This window comes from Hemicordylus capensis, chromosome 1 (genome assembly GCF_027244095.1).
Source record: "Hemicordylus capensis ecotype Gifberg chromosome 1, rHemCap1.1.pri, whole genome shotgun sequence".
NCBI lineage: Eukaryota > Metazoa > Chordata > Lepidosauria > Squamata > Cordylidae > Hemicordylus > Hemicordylus capensis.
The window spans coordinates 362,667,052-362,687,056 of NC_069657.1; the positions used below are offsets into that span (position 1 = coordinate 362,667,052).

General features: G+C 43.5%; 1 protein-coding gene across 19 annotated transcripts in view; it reads right to left on the bottom strand.

Annotated features, from left to right (window-relative positions):
- Positions 1–20,005, bottom strand: part of SYNE1 (spectrin repeat containing nuclear envelope protein 1) — a 575,028-nt gene that overhangs the window by 127,113 nt on the left and 427,910 nt on the right. For all 19 annotated transcript variants that reach the window (XM_053292895.1, XM_053292839.1, XM_053292877.1 and 16 more), the window contains 7 exons: positions 16,031–16,204; positions 13,653–13,784; positions 6,588–6,784; positions 4,567–4,699; positions 3,683–3,865; positions 1,577–1,726; positions 327–503 (listed from right to left, as the gene is read on the bottom strand). In XM_053292895.1, the coding sequence (XP_053148870.1) occupies positions 327–503; positions 1,577–1,726; positions 3,683–3,865; positions 4,567–4,699; positions 6,588–6,784; positions 13,653–13,784; positions 16,031–16,204 (1,146 nt within the window). The remainder of the gene's footprint in view (positions 1–326; positions 504–1,576; positions 1,727–3,682; positions 3,866–4,566; positions 4,700–6,587; positions 6,785–13,652; positions 13,785–16,030; positions 16,205–20,005) is intronic.

Genomic DNA, 20,005 nt, shown 5'->3' on the forward strand with positions numbered 1-20,005 from the left:
ATCACTGAAAGTGAGTGAACACTGGTAGGCCCACAGTACTTGTGTGATACATAAATAATGATCTGTGTTCCCCCCAAAGGCATTCATAATTTGCCTTTCCCTTTAATTTATGAGCAATACTTTCTCTCTCAGCCAGAGTTTTCCTAGAGTTTTCTATCAAGACGAAATGAAACAGAGGATCATCATATAACAACATACTTTTATTTTTTTTGCTTTAGAATTTGCGCTAGTAGACATAAATGTGCCATTCTCATCATGTATGTCTGCTTTTGCGGAATGTTTCTCCTTCAGCTCTTCCCTTTAAAAACTAAGGTTTATTTATTTACCTTCTCTGTTATCAGACCCTGCAGGACCTGCCAACGCCTGTTCATCACTCCAAGTTGTTCTGCAAAGTCAGTCTTGTCACTGCGTTTACTCTCCACATCTTGACTGCTAATTTGTAGTACTGATTGGTTAACAAAGTCCACAGTTAACTGTTTACAGTTTACATCAATCTTAAAACCCTAGTAAACAAGGGAAAGAAACAAAACCATTAGGCATTACTGTACATGTTCCAATAGATCAATGTTTTAATAAGATTCTAATGTTATTATATCATCTTTTGCCCAAATCAATACTGTAATGTTTAAACAATGGATTTGGGAACATAGCTCCTTGAAGCAGGCTAGGGACAACAGTGTTGACTTCTATAACCCATTGACTTAACAATGGCTAAACTACTGAATTCTGAGACAGGTTGAAGGGGGAAAAAGGCAGGGGGACTATGTCAGTCTTTCTCAAAAGTAGGCCCCTGCTACAAAGACACAAGAGAACAGTACAAGGTTCTGCACATGATGATTCAAACTTCACCCAGAAAAAAACAATGAGGCTGTTCTCATGAGCAGCCAAGACCAGGCTAGGGCAGCTAAACCCAGGCTTGGCTGCCCGCGGGAACCACCGGCACCCAGCTGTGCCTTGGCATTAAACCTGGCTAAGAAGCCGGACTGTTAAATGAGGTTAAGGGAGCAAGCACTCCCTTAACCCCATTTAATTGACCTTGTGTCAAGAGTTGGCTGCTATCAGCTAGCACTGAAACCCTGATGGGCGCTGCCCATCACTGGGTGGGGGGGGCCCCCACAATGCACCTCACACTCACTCAGTGCATTATGGGATTTCCAGTGGCAGGACAACACGTCCCTACCCGACACCTCCGCACTGCCCATGACAGCCGCAGACTGGGTGCACGATTTGTGCTCCCAGCAATTCCATGTGGATTGTCTGTGGGGAAGGCAAGCTTCTGCTGCCTTCTCTGCCGCCAGCCCTCAAACCCTCTCACTCGATCATGAGGTTCCAAATCATAATCTAATATTGAATCTGGTATACAAAAATCATTTATACAAAAACTAGTTTCACTTCTTTGGGAGTGCTTGGAATTTATAAATAAATGTTATCTGTAATGGCAAAAGGACATAAAACTCAGTAATTATCATCTGAACTCATCTGTATACACAAAACATGAAGCATAATTCTGCAATTATAATCAACCTATCCCTGGACTGATATTTAGAATATTTTCCAAATGTCCCCAATCTGTTACCTTATATTTTTGAAGATAATCTTGAATAACTTTATGTCCCACAACATTTTTAATGTTTTCCTCATCGTCAGAAATTATGTTTTCCATTAATGAAATCCAACTCATGACCTCTGTGATGGCATGGCGAGAAGGAAGCTTGTCCATTTGAAGCTGCAAATGATTTAGCTTAATGAAATTCAAATAACAAAATTCATGGAATAAGGGCTTCTTTACTAATTCTGCTATGCTGTGAAACATTTTTTTATCATGCATTACAATGCATGCAGACATGGAACACGAACACCTCCCCCCCCCCCCGGCCATAATGAAACTATCCAACACACTGAAAGAGAAATGACATTCTTAGTTGATATGCATTCTAGATAAATTATTATCCTTTTTACATCTCTTCAACTTGGAAACATTCTTACTGGAATCTGGTTCCTGTAACGGAAGATAGTATACAGGTGAGATTTTATCAGTGGTAGGAAGAGTAATATTATTTCTTCATGAATCTTCAATATGATACTCCGGATAATACAATCTACTATGGCACCAGCTTTTGTGCCTCGGATTGTAATCCTAAAGCTATATACATTGAAGTTAATTCCACTGAAGTGAACAGAAGTTACTTCCAAATAAACATGCTAGGATCAGCCCATTTGCATCACACTGTTGACTCAGTTCAGCTCATGTCTTATGTTATCAGACCAGCATAGTATATTTTTTTCAGGCGAATTGGCCTCACACTGCGAAACATCTGTAAATGGGACCCACCTGAGTCCAATTGTTGCCTCCATTCCCTGAGGGCTGGCAATGTATAAAATTTATAATGTATATATGAGCTCTTACTTATAACATTTAAATCTTTCTGACAAACACTGCTTTTTAGCCAGTTACCTGACCCCTAGCATCATTAAACTCTTGTGTGGGCAGCCAAGCACAATCAAACCCATACAACAACAATAAATATGTATAGGCCGCTTTTCAACAAAAAGGTTTCCAAAGCAGTTTACATAGAGAAATAATAATAAATAAGACGGAGCCCTGTCCCTGAAGGGTTCACAATCTAAAAAGCAATATAAGATGGACACCAGCAACAGTCACTAGGGATGTGCACGGAAACGCGGCAGGGTGGTTCGAAGGCAGCAGAGGTCTCCCTTTAAGAGTGGGGGGAGGATGCTCTTACCCCTCCCGCCACTTCCCCCCTCCGGTGTTGGTTTTTTTAACAGCCCACTGGGGTGGTAGCGTATCTCCCTGCTGCCCCGTTGCCCGGAAGTTGCTGACGCGCTTGTGTGCAGGCGCGTCAGAAACTTCTGGTCATATCCGGAAGACAAGGGCAACGGGGCAGCAGGGAGGTGTGCTGCCACCCCAATGGGCTGTTAAAAAAACTGACGCTGGTGGGGGGAAAGCAGTGGGAGGGGTAAGTGTGCCCTCCCCCCACTTGTAAAGGGAGACCCTGTCACCTTCGAACCGGCAGAACCGCCATTTCTTTGAACCGGTTCAGAGGTCCATAAAGGGCCTCCAAACTGGTTTGATGCACATCCCTAACAGTCACTGGAGGTACTGTGCTGGGGCTGGATATGGCCAGTTACTCTCCCCCTGCTAAATAAAAGGCATCACCACATTAAAAAGGTGCCTCTTCGCCCAGTTAGCAGGGGTTGTACTTATAATTGTAAATTATAGGGTTATACACTATAACTGCCACATTTACCATAGCTGCTATGACTTGTCTAAACTCCCAGTCAGATGTTGCAAGCCTATTTGCATTCCCTCTACAACTGGGCATGGGTCAGTGGCAACCACTGTAGAGCTAGTGAGGTGCAAGAACCCAGGATCCATGCAGGGAGGCAATGTTCAAGAGCAAGGCACAGGAGTGAGGTAAGCAGCGGGGCTGCTTTTGTGGATAGCATTTTTAAAAGAAAGCTATGCACATATATTTTTGCTGGAAGTAATTATTAAATGAAAAGGAAATCTCTGTAATTTAGCTTAGTGGAACTCCATCCTAAAATCATCTGGACAACTCATTAATTTCAGTTGACCATACTTTTATATAAGTCTGCATAGTTACATCTTGTAACCTTTCTTTTTCTTCAAGTTTAACTGTAACAGCTAAGTCTGCCCCACCTGATGCAGTTTTTCTTGTACAATAGGAATTTGTGTGAGCAGCTCTGTCCACTGGTTATCAATCTGAGATAGGCCTGCTCGCAAAGCTGCAGTATCCACTTTTTTCAGTCTGAGGAGTTGATTTCCGGTGCTCAAAACAGCAGACTTCTGGCATGACCTGGCATCAACCTCTTTTGAAAATTCCTGAAAAGATTGTAATTTGGCATAACTAAATTATGTAAACCATGCTTAACCACAAAAATATTGCAATTCTGTACTAAGAATGCAAATGCCTTCAAAACTGCTTAATTTTCTACTATGAAAAATGAGAGTACAATGCTTTAACAATGATTCTACGGTGGTGGTGGAAGCCATTTAGCCTGCAAGGAAGGTGTCAGTTTTGGATAAACAGTCGCCATTGCTCTTTGATTTAATGCTGATAGTATATTGAACACAGTGGCTGACATCCTAATTCATGTTGTGTGCATGTAGTCAAGAGATGCATGGCCACAGCAGCTGTGCTGCTCCCTCTTCAGCAGTGTGAGTGGTCATTCATAGGGTGTGTGAGAAATTTTCGCTGATCTCTCCTTCCCCTGGAAGCTCTCTTTGCAACTTGCAAATATGTCCTTGAGGTTTAGGCAACCCTCAGGAACATATTTGCAGGTTGCACATAGTGCTTCTGGGAAAGGAAGATCAGCAAAAATCATACCCATAAACAACTGCCCATACTGCTGAAGCAGGAGTTCAGCTGCTCTGGGCATGCATTCTTTGACTGCACATATGTACCATTAGAGTATCACCCAATATACTGTACATTGCATCTACATAACATACAAGGGAGTTGCATTATGACAGGATTTCCAACTAGCCATTTAACAGTGGCTCAGATTCTTGTTGAGACTTACTAAAAAGGCATTGAGATGATCTCTGACCATTTCCAGTTCCTGAGGGACTGTTACTGATTGCTGTGTCCAGAACTCCAGGCGATCCATTGCTGACTGAAGCCAATGAATCAGCTCAGCTGACTCACTTTGATATCTATAAGGAGCATACAGAACAGTCACACTTTAGGCCTTGAATCAAATGTTTAACAATTTGTTTAACAAGTCTCTCATGAGCTGAGATTTTCAAATATGAAAGTTCCCTGGTGAAATCTTTGTCCTGGTATCACAAAAACTTAAATCACTAATCTGAAAGCTAGTGGGCTACTAGTTTTCTTAACTTGCGATTATGTAACTATGTTCACACAAATGATACAATATTGTTTTTCTTGATGTACAAGCACATATTACTTAGTGCTGGCCTATGACAGTATTCTTTCTGAAGCACAGCACCAAGCAATGCCCTCTCCGCTTCAACTCTTTATGAAAACCACCCCACTTCCTGCCCTTTCAGATCCCTTCCTCTTTTACCCTTTTCAATTAGAAAGGGAAGAGAAAAAGCAGAATGGTGCCACCTGATCTCCTTTCTCTACAAGGTGGCGATAGGGGTATGTGCCTGTTGCGGGCTGCTGTGCTGCTCCTAAGAACTGGCCCACAATTTGCTACCTGAAGCTGCCCTCTCATGGCAGGGTTGGATCTGTTCTTAGTGTATCTTTGAGTCAATACTTTTCTAATTTGGAAAGCCTCTAGCTCACTTGCAAATTATCATGCTTATATTCCTTGTTTAGAAACAACCCATTTAAAAAGAAAATTAAGATTTCCTCAAAATACTGTAACATTATAAGCTGATACTAGACTATTAGAAACTAGCTTGTTAGTACACAAGTTTGTAGGATAATGAACATAATCTCTTATGTGGATGCAATATTACAAAATATGATGTTATTCTGCTACTGCAGCGACACTGAACACAAATGTTCAGCAACAAATATTTCAGGCTGGGGGCTAGTGTTGGAATGTTATGCCTGTACATTTGCAACAAATGTTCATAATAAGTGTTAGTAGTAGATGGTATTGGAAACCAAGATGTCTGGGGACTGGGAATAATTAATTTAGGCAGTATAGGCCTATTCGAAAGATACAGTGACTGACATTCAGATTAGCACTGTGCTAATGCAGCAGTGATTGACATTTAAACGAATGCTGCACAATTGCACAAGGAGAAAGGGGTGACTTTTGACAATCTCTCCTTCCTTCTGAAGCCCCTCCGATGTGCTTCCTGAAAATATGTTCCTGAGGGTCATGCAGCCCTCAGGAACATTTTTGAGGGAGGCACAGTGGACTTCAGAAAGGGAGATAATTTTTTAAAAAATATCCTTTCCCCCTCATGTGATGGCATAACATTGGTTTCATATGAGCCACTGTTGTATCAGTGCAAGGCTAGCCTGGATGTCTGCCACTATTAATTCTTCTAAGGAGTTAATCTAAAATTTATTTTAAAGGCAGAATCTGATGACATGCATTCTAGATGAAATGTAAAATGGTTATGTAGTAAAGCACACCCTTGTTCAACTTAACTAGCAGGCCTGTGCCTGATTGGAAATATTGTATCATATCTTATGCGACAGATATCGGTATGGGGTATTTTGACCCTTCAGGATATCATTATTGAATTTCCTATCAGAAATCTGATAACAATAATTAAAAATCCTCATAAAAGTCTATGGGGAAATTTAAAAAAAAAATCAGATTAAAAAATGGCTGAGAAGAGAGCTCTAAAATTAGGTACACAAGTAGTCATAATAGCAGGACCTTGTGTATTAAATCTTTCCATTCTCTGATTTCTAATGGTTTTTTTTAATTTAAAGGAACGATTCTGATAATGTATCCAAAATTTTACCCAATATCCCCAATAGCATAACAGATAATTCTGATATGATACAGGCTTTTCTATATTGGATCGGAATTATTTCCAATATCTCTGATATTGGGCCATTTCCGATATTGGATATCCGATATTGCACTGGCCTATTAAACAGCATTACCTTGTCCAATGTTTAAGTATTGTCTCCAGCCGATGAAGTTCTTTGGTAACTTTGCTGGTATTATTTAACCAATGCTCCCCTAGCTGGTTTAGCTGCATTTCCAATTCTGTACAGGTAATGCAGAACAGTAGTCTTTTCCCATCATCCAATACTTGATAAAGTTTGGGCTGGTATTCAGCAAGGCTAGATTTCAGATGCTGTAATAAAATAAAAGACAGTATGAGGCAGCTCTGACTCCTTGGTGGATTTCCCTCTCTTCTAGAGCTCTAACCTGAATTTCTTTAGATTCAAGTTATTAAATACTGTATCTTGGCATTTTTACACAAAACTTTAAAAGACTTACTTTCCCCCTTATCTATAATGTAATGTAAGGCCTAAATTTCCTAGAACGTAAATTTGATTTTAAAATGCTTCTCTTCCACTTTCCATTCTCCAAGATCATCACTCTCAAAGATATACAATAGTGTATAAGAGGCTCTAATAATGTACAAAGAGGTTTAATATCATGTATGAAAACCTCTTTAGAATACCTGGCAGACAAGAAACAGCCAAGCCACCATTTTAATATTCTGTTTCCCATGTAAGTCCCAGGTGATAATTCAGAGGGGATGCCTAAGGGCTTGTTCATGACCAGTTGGAATATTTCCTATTTTATTTTGAACAACTCCCCGCAAACCCTGCCCACCCTACATTGCATCAAATTCAACATGGATGGGATAGATTCATGGATGGGATAGATTCACACAATGCATATGTCTCAGTCCAGCATTGGCCTGCACTGTGAATAGGAGAGAAAAAGAGTGAAACCATGTTTTAATGCCTCTCTTCCTATGGTCTCTGCTGCTGTCACTAAGTGGAAATCATTTTTTTTAATGGCCGCCTCCACCAAATAGCCTCCCAAAACTTTTTAAAGGTTTCATGGTAACTTTAGGTAGATTCAAACGGCCCTTGAATGTGGTATGGGAAAACACACCCACACCCCTATCATCAAGAAGAAGCTTTTACCAAAAAAAAGACTAATTAGTTTCTTACTATAGAAAGGTATGAGTTTCTTTTCTTACATACAAAATCTCGTATATGAGAAATAAGGTATAGAATAACAGGTGATGAACACTGCTGTCTAGGGCAGGTTCCACAACCGAATGCAAGTACTTATAAAGTAGGTACAAGATAAACTGGATATCACGGGAGGAAACCTGTTCCCATTGAGCCAAGTCCACTTCCCAGTCCCGGTTAACCACCTGCACCTTTGTCAAGCCATCTGCAAATCCTGGTTTCAGGTGGGTGTGGAAAGTTGGTAAAATCTAAGGTGGAAGTATATAACTGGAATTGGAATTGGACTTGGGCAGGTTCAGATGTTATATTCAACCAGAGTGTGCACTCCCTGCAATCTCCAGTTCCTTTTGTAACTACTTTATTAGTACTTATAGTTCTGTGAACCTGCCTAACTAATACTGCTTTTCTATTTTCATTAGGTTCCATAACCAAGGTCTTACTGTTCTTTCAGTCCTTTCTTTTCTAGCAGTCTCTTGTTCTGCTCTCTTTCTCTGGATCCCCGACTGCCTGACTTGTTTTCTGGCTCTGGCTTTCCCCCCCTAAAATCTCCTCATCCCTATATTGGAGTATTATGAAAAACACAATGACAAACAGATGGCTATGATTTTTCTGGATGCAGAGAAAGCTTTTGATAATCTTTCCTGGCATTTCATGTGGAGGTTATTAGATGCAATGGGCACTGGTAATAATTTTACTAGGGCTATCAAGACAATTTATTCGGAGCTATATGTTAAGATTATTGTAAATGGGGAATTATCAGACAATTGTAAAATACAAAAAGGAACTAGACAAGGATGTCCACTTTCCCCATTACTTTTTATATTAGTATTAGAAGTGCTCTGTAGAAATATTAGAGAAGATGATCAAATAAAAGGCCCGAAAATTGGGAAACAAGAGTATAAACTAAGAGCCTTTGCGGATGATGTCGTGTGTTTTTTAGAAAATCCATTGGACAAGATTGGAAGACTCCCTGTACATCACATTAGCACCCCTACAAGAGGTTAGGGGTCTGCATGGAACTCATTGGCCTGGTTCGGTTCGAGTCCGAACTGGACCCAAACGGGAATGGGCCAGTTCGGACCGGCACCCCCTCGAACCCCCACTGGTTTGTTTCGGTCCGGGGGTGGGGTTCATGAACCCCCCCATTTTTTGTATCATTTACCCCCTCTGGGGGACTTCCTCTAGGTGGCGGGGGTGTCCACAGGGGTTCCCCCTCCCCCAATGGCGCCCTTGCTACCCGAACCAGCCATTCAGCCAGCTCTTCAGCCCATTCGGGCCTTCCCCCTCCAGTGCGGTGGCCATTTTGGAGGCTGCTGCGCCTGCGCAATGGGCCTCTGCATGGCCTGTGGAGTGGACAAGTGATAGAAAGTCCCTGTCATGGCTCAGACTTCTGACTCAGAAGAGTCAGAGTAGGAACGGGAGGATTTGCCTGCTAGTGAGGGCTCAGAGGCACAGCAACAGGATTTGGCAGGGAGACCAGACTCTGGAGCTGAGGATTCGGAACAGCTGCCAGACATGAATCCTGATGAGGAGGAGGCTGGGATTTCACCTGTCTTGAGAAGACGTCTCAAGAGGAAAGCTCAGTGGGAGTCACGCAGGTGCAGAAGATCACAAGAGAGGAAGCAGAAGTGCTGACTCAGGGAAGCCTGATTGGCTGCTGGTTCTTTTGAGCCATATATATTTAGCACTCTGTCAATTGCTCAGATGCTGTTAGCAACTTTCACTGACCGCAGACCGTGTGCTATTTTGAATTCCAAACTTTTCCGAGTTCCAGTTTGCCCTTGTTTGTGCTTTTCTGCTTTGTTCCATTAATTCCTTGTTCTGGTGTCCTTCGTTCTTTTTTTCATTGCTTGCTCTGTGTTTTCTTTTCAGTTGTTGTTGTTATTATTATTAATTTGATTTCTATATCGCCCTTCCAAAAATGGCTCAGGGCGGTTTACACAGAGAAATAATAAATAAATAAGATAGCTCCCTGTCCCCAAAGGGCCCACATTCTAAAAAAACCCACACCACAAGATAGACACCAGCAACAGTCACTGGAGGTACTGTGCTGGGGGTGGATAGGGCCAGTTACTCACCCCCTGCTAAATAAAGAGAATCGCCACGGTAAAAGGTGCCTCTTTGCCCAGTTAGCAGGGGATTACTCAGTTATTGTTAGAGGAGGGTACCTAGTTCAGTTCAGGGGACTTAATTCATTTACTATTTTCTTTGTGAGCCTTTTATTTTCCTTCGCGTAGTTTTGCTGCTACTTTCTGTTAACTCACAGGGGAGTGCTGATGGGGGTTGTAAATCCTGTTGGGTTAGCCGAGCTAACAGATTTATGACAGTCCCCCAGAGTGGGTAAGTGATTAAAAAAAATGGGGGGGGGATCATGAAACTCCAGCGGGTCCTGGTTCTGAGTTAGACCAAACAGGAAGTGGTTTGGTTCAACCTTGAACGGTAGTACCGAACCAGTTTGATGTCGAACACGTTCGACATCGAACCAGTTTGCATACCACTACAAGAGGTGTCTGGTATGGTTTGACCTGTGTTTGAGAGCAATGGAGTCCAGGAAAGGAACACCTTAGCAATGAAGCTAAGGAGAAGCTTAGGGAATCAGGCACAGAAGGAAGCATGACTATTGCATCCTATCTCTATGGGAGTTTGCAAAGGGCTCCCCAACATCCCAAAATAGACTTCCCGCATAGTCTAAGGCATTTCCAAGATTTGCAGACCAGGTCTCCAGAGCCCTTCTTTCCCCCAACACATCTCACATTCTTCCCCTAGGCGTTAAAGCCATTGAGTCATCTTCTCTGGATTCTTCTAAGCCCAAGTGCTAACAGAACAACTTCCTAAAACATTTAGTATTTTGTTATCAAGATAAGCCTATATTTTTGTCTAGCTCCTTTTTTATTCCATTTTCCCACTGTTCTACATGGGGAGCACCTTCAGCTAATCGGTAACTCAACATAGGACTGATTTTGTGTCTTTTACCCTATAAACTGGATCACAATTTATTTGCACAGTGTCTTTGTGTCCCATTCTAAAGACTGTTAGCCTCTCTACTCATCACCACTGCACCCCATTTTTCTCTGCTGAGACCCCGGCTTCCTTCTCATCAAATGGGACAAGTAAATATAAGGAGAGCCTTGCTCCTTCCTCCACTCCTGGGAGTTTTCTATTTTTCATCTCATCCCCAATCCCTATGCCCCATCCTGGGTGTGCGAGTGTGTGCATGTGTGCGCATGAACGAACTTATCCTTAAAGTTTCAACCAGTGAAGTTAGAAGGTTTTAGTTAGATCTATTTTTCACCAGGAAAGGGTTTCTGTAATGACTCAAAGCCGCAACCCTACACCCATCTTCGAGGACTCCTCAGACGAGGAGGAAGTCGGGGTGCAGGATCCTCAAATTCACAGCCAGGAACTGCTACAGGGTACTCCTCAGAAGAGGAGGAAGATGGGGCACAGGAACCTGAACACCAGCCCTCTGTGCCAAGGCCTGGGCACAGTGCACTGCCCTCTGACTTTGAAGTATCTGACAGTGATATTGAAAATCTTTAAGCATTGGCAGGATCCGAAACATAACTGAGATCCCTTTAAGATAGAAGCAGAAGCAGACAGTCAAGGCAGAAGCAAGGTCAAGCAGGCCAAGGTCAAACCAGTAATCTACAGATACAGAGGGCTAGGCAGGAACATGGCCAAACAGGTTGAAGCTGGCTAAAGTCACCAGTCCACATGAGCTCTATATGGTTGATCCAACAAACAACTTGGGGGTTACTGAAGGCTTTATACTAGGGATGTGCATGGAAGGGTTTGGAGGCCATTTTACGGACTTCCGAACCAGTTTGAAGGTCCGGTGGTTTTGCTGGTTCGAAGGTGGGGGGGGAGGCTTTAAGGACTAGGTGGTGGGATGCTTTGAGGACCTACCCCCTCAAACACCACGTTTTCCCCACTGGCACTGTGTCTAGAAATGGTCCCACGGGGTAGTAGCATACCTCCTTGCTGCCCCGGTGTAGGTCGGACCAGAAGTACCTGGAAGCGATCAGTGTGCCTACGCACACCGGTTCCATGCATACCACTACTTTATACTACAGCCCCTGGTCTAGATGGAGGTAACTCCTTCCCCAGGGACAAGTCTGTTAAGTCCCTGGGGGAGGAGTTACCTCCATCTAGACCAGGGGCTGTAGTATAAAGCCTTCAGGAAGCCTCAGGTTGTTTGCTGGATCAACAGTTCATACAGAGCTCCTGTTGACCGCTGACTTTAGCCTATTGCATTCCCAGCTTCAACCAATTTGACCATGTTCCTGCCAAGCCCTCTGTATCTGTAGATTACTGGTTTGACCTTGGCCTGCTTGACCTTGCTTCTGCCTTGACTACTGTACCCACTTGACTACTGGTTTGACTTTGCCTGCTTGACCTTTACTCCGCCTTGCCCTTTGGATATCTTGACTACTGGTGAGACTTTGGCCTGCTTGATGCTGCTCCTGCCCTGCCCTTGTACCAGCTGAGCTATAGCCTTACTGTGACTGTCCAGAACAGGTATGTCCCCTTTCTCCTTGGGGAGAGTGGTAAACCTCTCCTCAGAATAAAAAGAAGGCCCTTGTAGGGGCCTCAACCCATAGGTCTGAATGGGAGACCATAGGCTCATACGATGGTTGACCAGTGGGAGGAAGGATCTACTTAAGACACTCTTATAAGTCCTGACACCGCAAAGGTGCTGCAAAGAAAATAGAAGAAACAAGGGTAGATCCTCCTACAGACCTGCTACCTGAGCAAAGAGGTACCTTTAATGTTGTTTTAATGGTTTATGTTGTTTTAATGGTTTTAATGCTGTTTTAAAATATTATTTTTAAATTTTTAAATTGTTGTAACGTGTGGGGTCCCCCCCCCACATTTTTGTCTTAATGAATGTTTTACTTCCCCCCCCCCCCCGTTGTAAACTACCCAGAGATGTAAGTTTTGGGCAGCATAAAAATGTTTTAATAAATAAAATACTAAATAAATTTTAAGAGATTGTGATTCTCTTGTATTTATTGGGGGAAAGCAACTGTTCCTATCCAAACCTAGCACAACATCCTCCAGTGGTTGTTGCGGGTGTCTATCTTATGTTTCTTTTTAGATTGTGAACCCTCTGTGGACAGGGAACCATCTTATTTTATTAATAATTATTTTCCTATATAAACTGCTTTGAGAACATTTTTTAAAAAGCTGTATATAAATATTTGCTATAGTTGCAGTAGTAGTAGACCACTCTTTCATGAGTGTCTCTGGATCTTATCTTACCTCCCCCCCACCTCAACCTGACTCAGATCAATCTTTCTCTCTCATCCCCTTAGCATCCTCCACCCTCTTCCCTTCCCTCACTTCTCGGTTTAGCACCTACATTTAAAGAGCAAATATAACAAATATAGAAGAGGTTAAGTATTCACACTCAGATATATGTCCATCTTGCGTGTTCTGTGTAATGTGGGAATGCTCCACATCCTGTTTCATGCAAACTTCACTCTGTATTCAATAAAATATGTGCGTTTTAAAAAAATTATTATTTTAAGCTTCTAGTTGTGACTTTCTTGGAAACTGTCTGCTTTACAACTGTATCTTCAAAGGTCCCCAAAGGGGCAATAAAGCACTCCCTTGTGCCACCCCTTCGCATAATTCACTGTCAGTGAGTGAGACAGTGAGGTGAGTAGCTTATATGCATTTTAAAAGGACAACAAAGTAATGGAAAATAGGGCTCTGAATGCCAGTTGCTGATGGCAGGGAAACAATAGGGGAGGGTTGTTGCCTTTATGATGCTTTTGTGGGCTTCCCACAGATATTTGGTTAGCCATGCTGGACCAGATGGATTCTTGGTCTGAACCAGCAGGACTCTGGTTCAGACCATGTTGTCACATGTGGAGGAAATGAGCAAGTTCCCCACTATATAAACCACCAATAATTCAGGTAGCACATAATCAAGGCCAAATAAATGAATAGATGGTTGATCCAATATTAATCCAGTAATTAAAATCTGAAATGCGGCATAATTACCTGATAAAGTGCAATCCTATCTGCAAGTCTTTCTTCAGACTCCTCTACCAAACAGATACTAGGAATGCTAGTTTCAACAGTCTCCAGCTGCCTTGTGAGCTCCTGATAATCCTCATCTAGATGTGTCCAGGTCTGTAAAATGTATTTGAAAGCTGAACTGGTTCTCAGTGACATAAAGATACATTTCCAAAGAAAATTACACAGAGCAGAACTTCCTGAAACAGGAAAACTTAAACGTATTCCTGTATGTAGACACTTGGACTATATTTTATTTGTTACTTAAAATAAGGTAAAATACTTTGGTTTGAGCTTTACAAGTTTTGCATGAAAAGCATATACTATATTGCGGGGTGTGGGACTACATCATCTGTTGAACCACAGTGTACAGATATGCAAGAGGCAATGTATGACTAAGTAAATGCTGCCAGTGAGAAAGAGAACAAACAACATATTCCTTTATTTTCTTGTTCTACCAAATACTCTCAGACTACTTTTCCTGTGTCTCTGATAGCATTAATTGCTCTGGGACAAAAAAAATTAATCCCACTCTAAGAAAAGTGCTAATTAATTAATTAAGTCATCTCGAAAAAATGTACAGAGTGCTATTTTCTTATCAATAATATGAGAGCTCTTTGGCACTGTAAACACATTTCTTGTGTACCAGAGTATTTATTAGCATTGGCTCACATGTTCTAGAACATAACATGGGTGTTGCAGAGTTGCCTACACTGCTGTGGAGCTCTTAACACATGCAGCAACAGTGCTGCACAAAATGGCAGTACCAGAACTACTGTCCTTTTGTATGATCGCACATCAGGTAGCACTTCCATTGGGAATAATGGAAGTTGTGCACAATGTGCAATTGCACAGAGGGCAATTGTTCCAGGACTGCCCTATTGCACAGCGCTGTTGCTGCATGTATTGCAGCCCCACAGCAGAGTAGGTGTTTCTGCAATGCCTGTTGCACTGCAGGACACACAAACCAAAGCTAATAATTGCTATGATGCTTGGTCATGTAATTATTCTGAGAAGTAGGTAAGTGCTACCAGTATGTCTTTTAAAGCAATATAATGCATGAACGCTCCTTTTGCAGTGTGGAAACTATGGCAGTGTGTTGTCTCTCTGTGCCAGTTGTGTCCAGTGATGTGGGAGAAGGATACAACGTCGGTCCTTCCAGAAACTGCAGTAATAGTGGTGTGGGAACAATCCATAGCATGGGCTTCTATGGATCATCCATGGCATGGTCCAAAGCTTCTGATGTTACCATTAGGGATGTGCACGAACTGGTTCGCAGGCCATGTTGGAGGCCTGCGAACTGGTTCGCTGGTCCAACGGACTGTCACTGGGGGTATGTGTGTTGCTTTAAGGGTGGGGGGGTGTATTTACCCTTCTCGCTGCTTTCCCCCCTCCGGCGATCCAGTTTTAAGCAAAATCTTTGGGGCGGCAGTGGTCCTCCCTGCCGCCCCTGCCCCCTTGTTGCTTGCAAAATGTGGAAGTAATTTCCGCACATGCGCCTGTCATTGCTGCTGTGACGTGCACTGTGACGTGCACGGCATACGCGCGTACGACGGCGGCGGGCACATGCGCAGGAGTTACTTCCACATTTTGCAAACAAGGGTGCAGGGGCGGCAGGGAGGACCGCTGCTGCCCTGAAGATTTTGCTTAAAACTGGAGCGCCGGAGGGGAGAAAAGCGGCGAGAGGGGTAAGTACAACCCCCCTGCCCTTGAAGCAACACACACATCCCCAGCGTCGGACCATGCCTCCGTGGTCCGTGCAAATCCCTAGTTACCATCATAACAGGGGAAGGAACCAAGTTACATGGCTCCCATAAGAAATGACAAATGACTCCTTAGGGTCCAACTACAAGTTAAACAAAATGTGTTTAATGAAATTCCAAACACTGTTTTTATTACAGAAATGCTACTTCAGAATGTGTCAACTTTTAGTGGAGAAATGGTGAGGGAGAGAAGGAGATGCTTTTCTTTCCCACACCTATTCTGCTACATCTTTCCCCTCAGCTGCTTTCCCTGCCCCATGAAGTTCCAAAGGCATGTTTATCCTCATAAATATGTGTCTAGGCTGGCGGCAGGGGGAAGCTTGCAGGGGGAGTGGCAAAAAAGGAAGGGATTAAGTACCTTCCCCTCCCCTACTACTTCTCTATTAAAATTGCTCCTTCCAAAGCGGTATTTCTGTATCAAAAGCAGCTTGCTAAATCAGATTGCTAAATGCATCTGTGTGTAATGTAAAGTAAGGCTTTTGCAATGCTCCACCCTTTTGTGTCAGCAGGTAATTGGGAGAAATGCATTTAAAAATAATAATAATACATTAAAATACATTTCAGGGAAAGTTAAAAAAAACCCCAACAAAAACATCTTACCTCTAAAATATATTCCAGCTCCACTCCCCTCTTATGAGCCTGTTTTAACACAGAAGAGGCTTGTCCCATCAGTTCTATATGGGACTGAGTTTCTCTTACAAGAGCAAAGCTGCTTATCTTCCTGAATAGTGTTTCTGTCAAGATCATGTGTGACTCCAGTCCCTGGAAATACTCCTGCGAGAGGAGAAAACAAATAAAAAGCACACATTTTTTAAACCAACTAGAATAAACTCATTATTTTCAGCTAGAATTCAGGCATGGGGCCATAGCTCAGTGGTAGAGCAATGGTTTATATGTAGAAGGTCCCAGGTTCAATTCTTGGCATTTCCCAATAGAGCTGGGAAAGGCCCTAGAGAACAGCTACCAGTCAGAGAAGCCAATACTAAGCTAGATGGACCAATGGTCTGACTCAGCAGAAGGCAGCTTTATGTATTTATATGCCATTCCCCATCACTTAAACCTTCATCTATGTTCTGTGCAAAGTTTCAGTAAAACAGATACCAAAGCAGAATGTATTCCTGATGTGTGCAGTTTCTGAACTGTCAGTTAGTAACCTTGTTTTTAAAGTGTAATAACTTTATATTTACATTAATTCCTTTCAGGTATTCTTACATGTTATATTCTTATATTCTTAAGGATGTTGGATAAATTAGAGCTCCCAATATATTCCAGGGGAAAAAAACCTCATATAGGCTCACATGACCATTTAGTATGTCAGGAATATCATCTGAAAAACAGGTTGCTTACCTGTAACTTATGATCTCTGTAGGGCTCCATGGTCACTCTCACCTGGATCTTCTGTGCCTGCGCAGGAGGCCCGCGGAAGAATCTATAGCTCTGTTTAGGTGCTCGCCGGCCCTTTAAGGCATAGTGATATTGGAGCCTACAAAGCCGGCTGTAGAGCGCCTCCCTCTTCGGTTCCTGAATCAGCTGCTGTGAAGGGACTGAGGACACTGAGAGACAGAGAAGACAGCAGACAAGCCACAGGAGCACAGGTAAGTAAACAGTTCATGCCAAGCTAGGAGAGGGGACGGCTGAGTGAGTGTTGTGAGTGACCATGGATCCCCACAGAGATTATAAAGTATAGGTAAGCAACCTGTGTATCTTTGTAGGGATCTATGGTTCCTCAAAACTGGGCGAGTGACTAGCTCCCGTGAAAAGAAGGTTGGTGCTAGCGGTTACAGTACTTTCTTTAAGCCACCCTGACCAAAATTGGCCTCTGAAGCAAAATGCAAGTCCACAGTGTAGTGATGGATAAAGGGCAGGTCTGAGGACCAGGTGGCAACTCTGCAAATGTCCTTCATACTGATGCCTGACATGTGGGCAGCTCAGACAGCCATGGATCTAGTGGAATGTGCCCAAATTTTGGAGGGTGGCTCAACGTCTTGCTTCTTATAACAGAAGTAAATCAGTTGCATCAACCAGTTGGACAATCTTTGTCTAGAAATGGCAAAAACTTTACTAGCTCCTGCATAGGAGAAGAACAGTTTGTTAGAATGCTGAATGCCTTTGTGCGATCCAGGAAATAAAGGAGACACCTATGGACATCTAGGGCATGCACAGAATGCTCAGGAGGCGTAGATGGGTCACAGAAGAAAACAGGCAGTACGATGTCCTGGTTGATGTCAATGTCCGACATGATCTTAGTGTGAAAGGCAGGATCCAGACTCAGGACCACCTTGTCCGGGTAAAATTTATTATATTGGGGATCAGCCCTCAGAGCAGTGAGTTCACTTACATGTCTCACAGACGTGATGGCCACAAGGAGGGCAGTCTTTAGGTACAGCAGTTTCATGGAGGACAACAGGGGTTTGAAGGAGGCCTCTGTAAGCGTGGACAGCACAAATGAGAGACTCCAAGGCTCAATCGGTGCCTGCACCAGGGAGTACAGGTTGTTAACCCCTTTCAAAAAGCATTTAGAGTCAGGGTGAACAAAAACTGACTTGCTGTCCCAGCCTGGGTGGCAAGCCGAGATGGCAGCGAGGTCAACCTTAAGGAGGTGTTGGAGAGACCCAAATCCTTGAGCATGGCAAGTTAGAGAAGTATTTGTCAGATTGAAGCCTGGAGTGGGCCAAAGCCATTAGCACACACATCGGATGCGAAACGCTTCAATTTGCACATATAGTCCCATCTCATAGAGGCCTTTCTCTCAATTAACAGGATCTCATCTAAATGTTCAGCCTCCATGCTGTTAGCAAGAGGGTCCGAAGGGCATGGTGTAGGACCAGACCCCCTGTCTCTCTTGAGGAGGTCCCATCGAGGTGGAAGGCGAAGCTAAAAGTTGTTGCATAGCTGAAGGAGAGCTAGGAACCACGGTTGCCTGAGCCACCAGGGGCAGACCAGGATGCACTGCATGTGCTCTTGCAGTATCTCCCCCACCACTCTGGACTTTAGCTGGGGAGGGAAGGCAAGGAAGAAGTAATATAGCTTGTCCTTCCATTGCAGCTGGAAGGCATCCCCTAGGGAGTTTGGGCTGATGTCCGCCCTAGAACAGAACAGAGAACACTTCAAATTTTTTATAGTGGCAAATAGGTCAACAGCAGGGACACCCCAGGAGTTAAACACATCTGACAGAACAGAGCCATTCTGTTTCCACTCATGGAGGATAGAAAAGGAGAGATCCTGGCTAAGGGAGTCAGTCAAAATGTTATCCTCCCTCTTAATATGTATTGCTATGGGTCGGATATCAAATCTCAGGCACCATTCCCACAAATGCAATGCAAGGTTATTCAGGGACTTGGATACAGTGCTCCCCTGATGGTTCAAGTAGGAGACAGCCGTAGCATTATAGATGTGGACCTGAACCACCTGGTTCATGTGATGGGTAGGAATGCCTTGAAAGCAAGGGAAACTGCTAAGAACTCTAAAAAGTTAATATGGAGCTCCTGCAGCTGGGAGTTCCAAAGGCCCCATGCCTGGAGAGAACCATAGCGAGCACCACAACTCTGCATGGAAGCATTGGTAGTGACTGATATCATAGGGTTCAGTTCCTGAAAAGGAACCCTTTGTGAAAGGAAATCAGGCAGGGACCACCAGAGCAGGTCTTGCAAGACATTATCCGGTACGACTAACCACTTGTTTTGACTGTCTAGGTTCGGATGGAAGACAGACAGCAGCCAGAATTGTAGTCTCACATCCTCAAGTGTGCGTTTGCCAGTCATGGTACACGATGCCATAAGGCCCAGCAGATGTTGGATGGACCAAGCCCATTGCCTGGGAGTAAACTGGAAAGCGATCACTATGGAGGAAATGGTCTGGATGCATTCTACAGGTAAGCATGCATGCTTCTCACCAGCATCCAAGGTTGCACCGATGTACTGGATGGCATGCAGGGGGGTCAGAACAGATTTCTTCAGATTGACACTGAGCCCCAGATCTGTCAGGAGAGAGAGAGAGTCAGCTGCAGGTTGAACAGGGTGGACCTTTCTCTAGCCAGTCATCTAGAAATGAAAACAGAGAAATGCCCTGTACATGCAGATAGGCAATGGCATCCACCATGCACTTGATGAAAACTCTAGGGGCGGTACAAAGGCCGAACGGGAGCACTTGTACTGGTACACCTTTGTATCCAGGCAAAAACATAGGTACTGGCGATGCCGAGGCCTTATGAAGATGTGGAAGTAGGCGTCCTTTAGGTCTAGAAACACAAGCCACTCCTCTTTCCACAACAACAGGAGAATAGACTGCAGGGAGATCATGCAAAACTTGGAAGTTTTGCCAAACTTGTTTAGTTCCCTCAAGTCCGGGATGGGACAGATCGTACCATCATGCTTAGGAACCTGGAGGTATCTGGAATAAAAGCCAAAATACATGGCAGAAGATGGAACTGGTTCTATGGAGTCCTTTGGAGTGGCAAAGAAACCTCTTCAAGGACAGGATTTGAGTGGGTGTGTTTTATGCCCAATGGGGTGGGTAGAGTGTCAAATTCAATAGCCACTGGCCACTATGCACAACACCCATGTGTCTGATGTCACT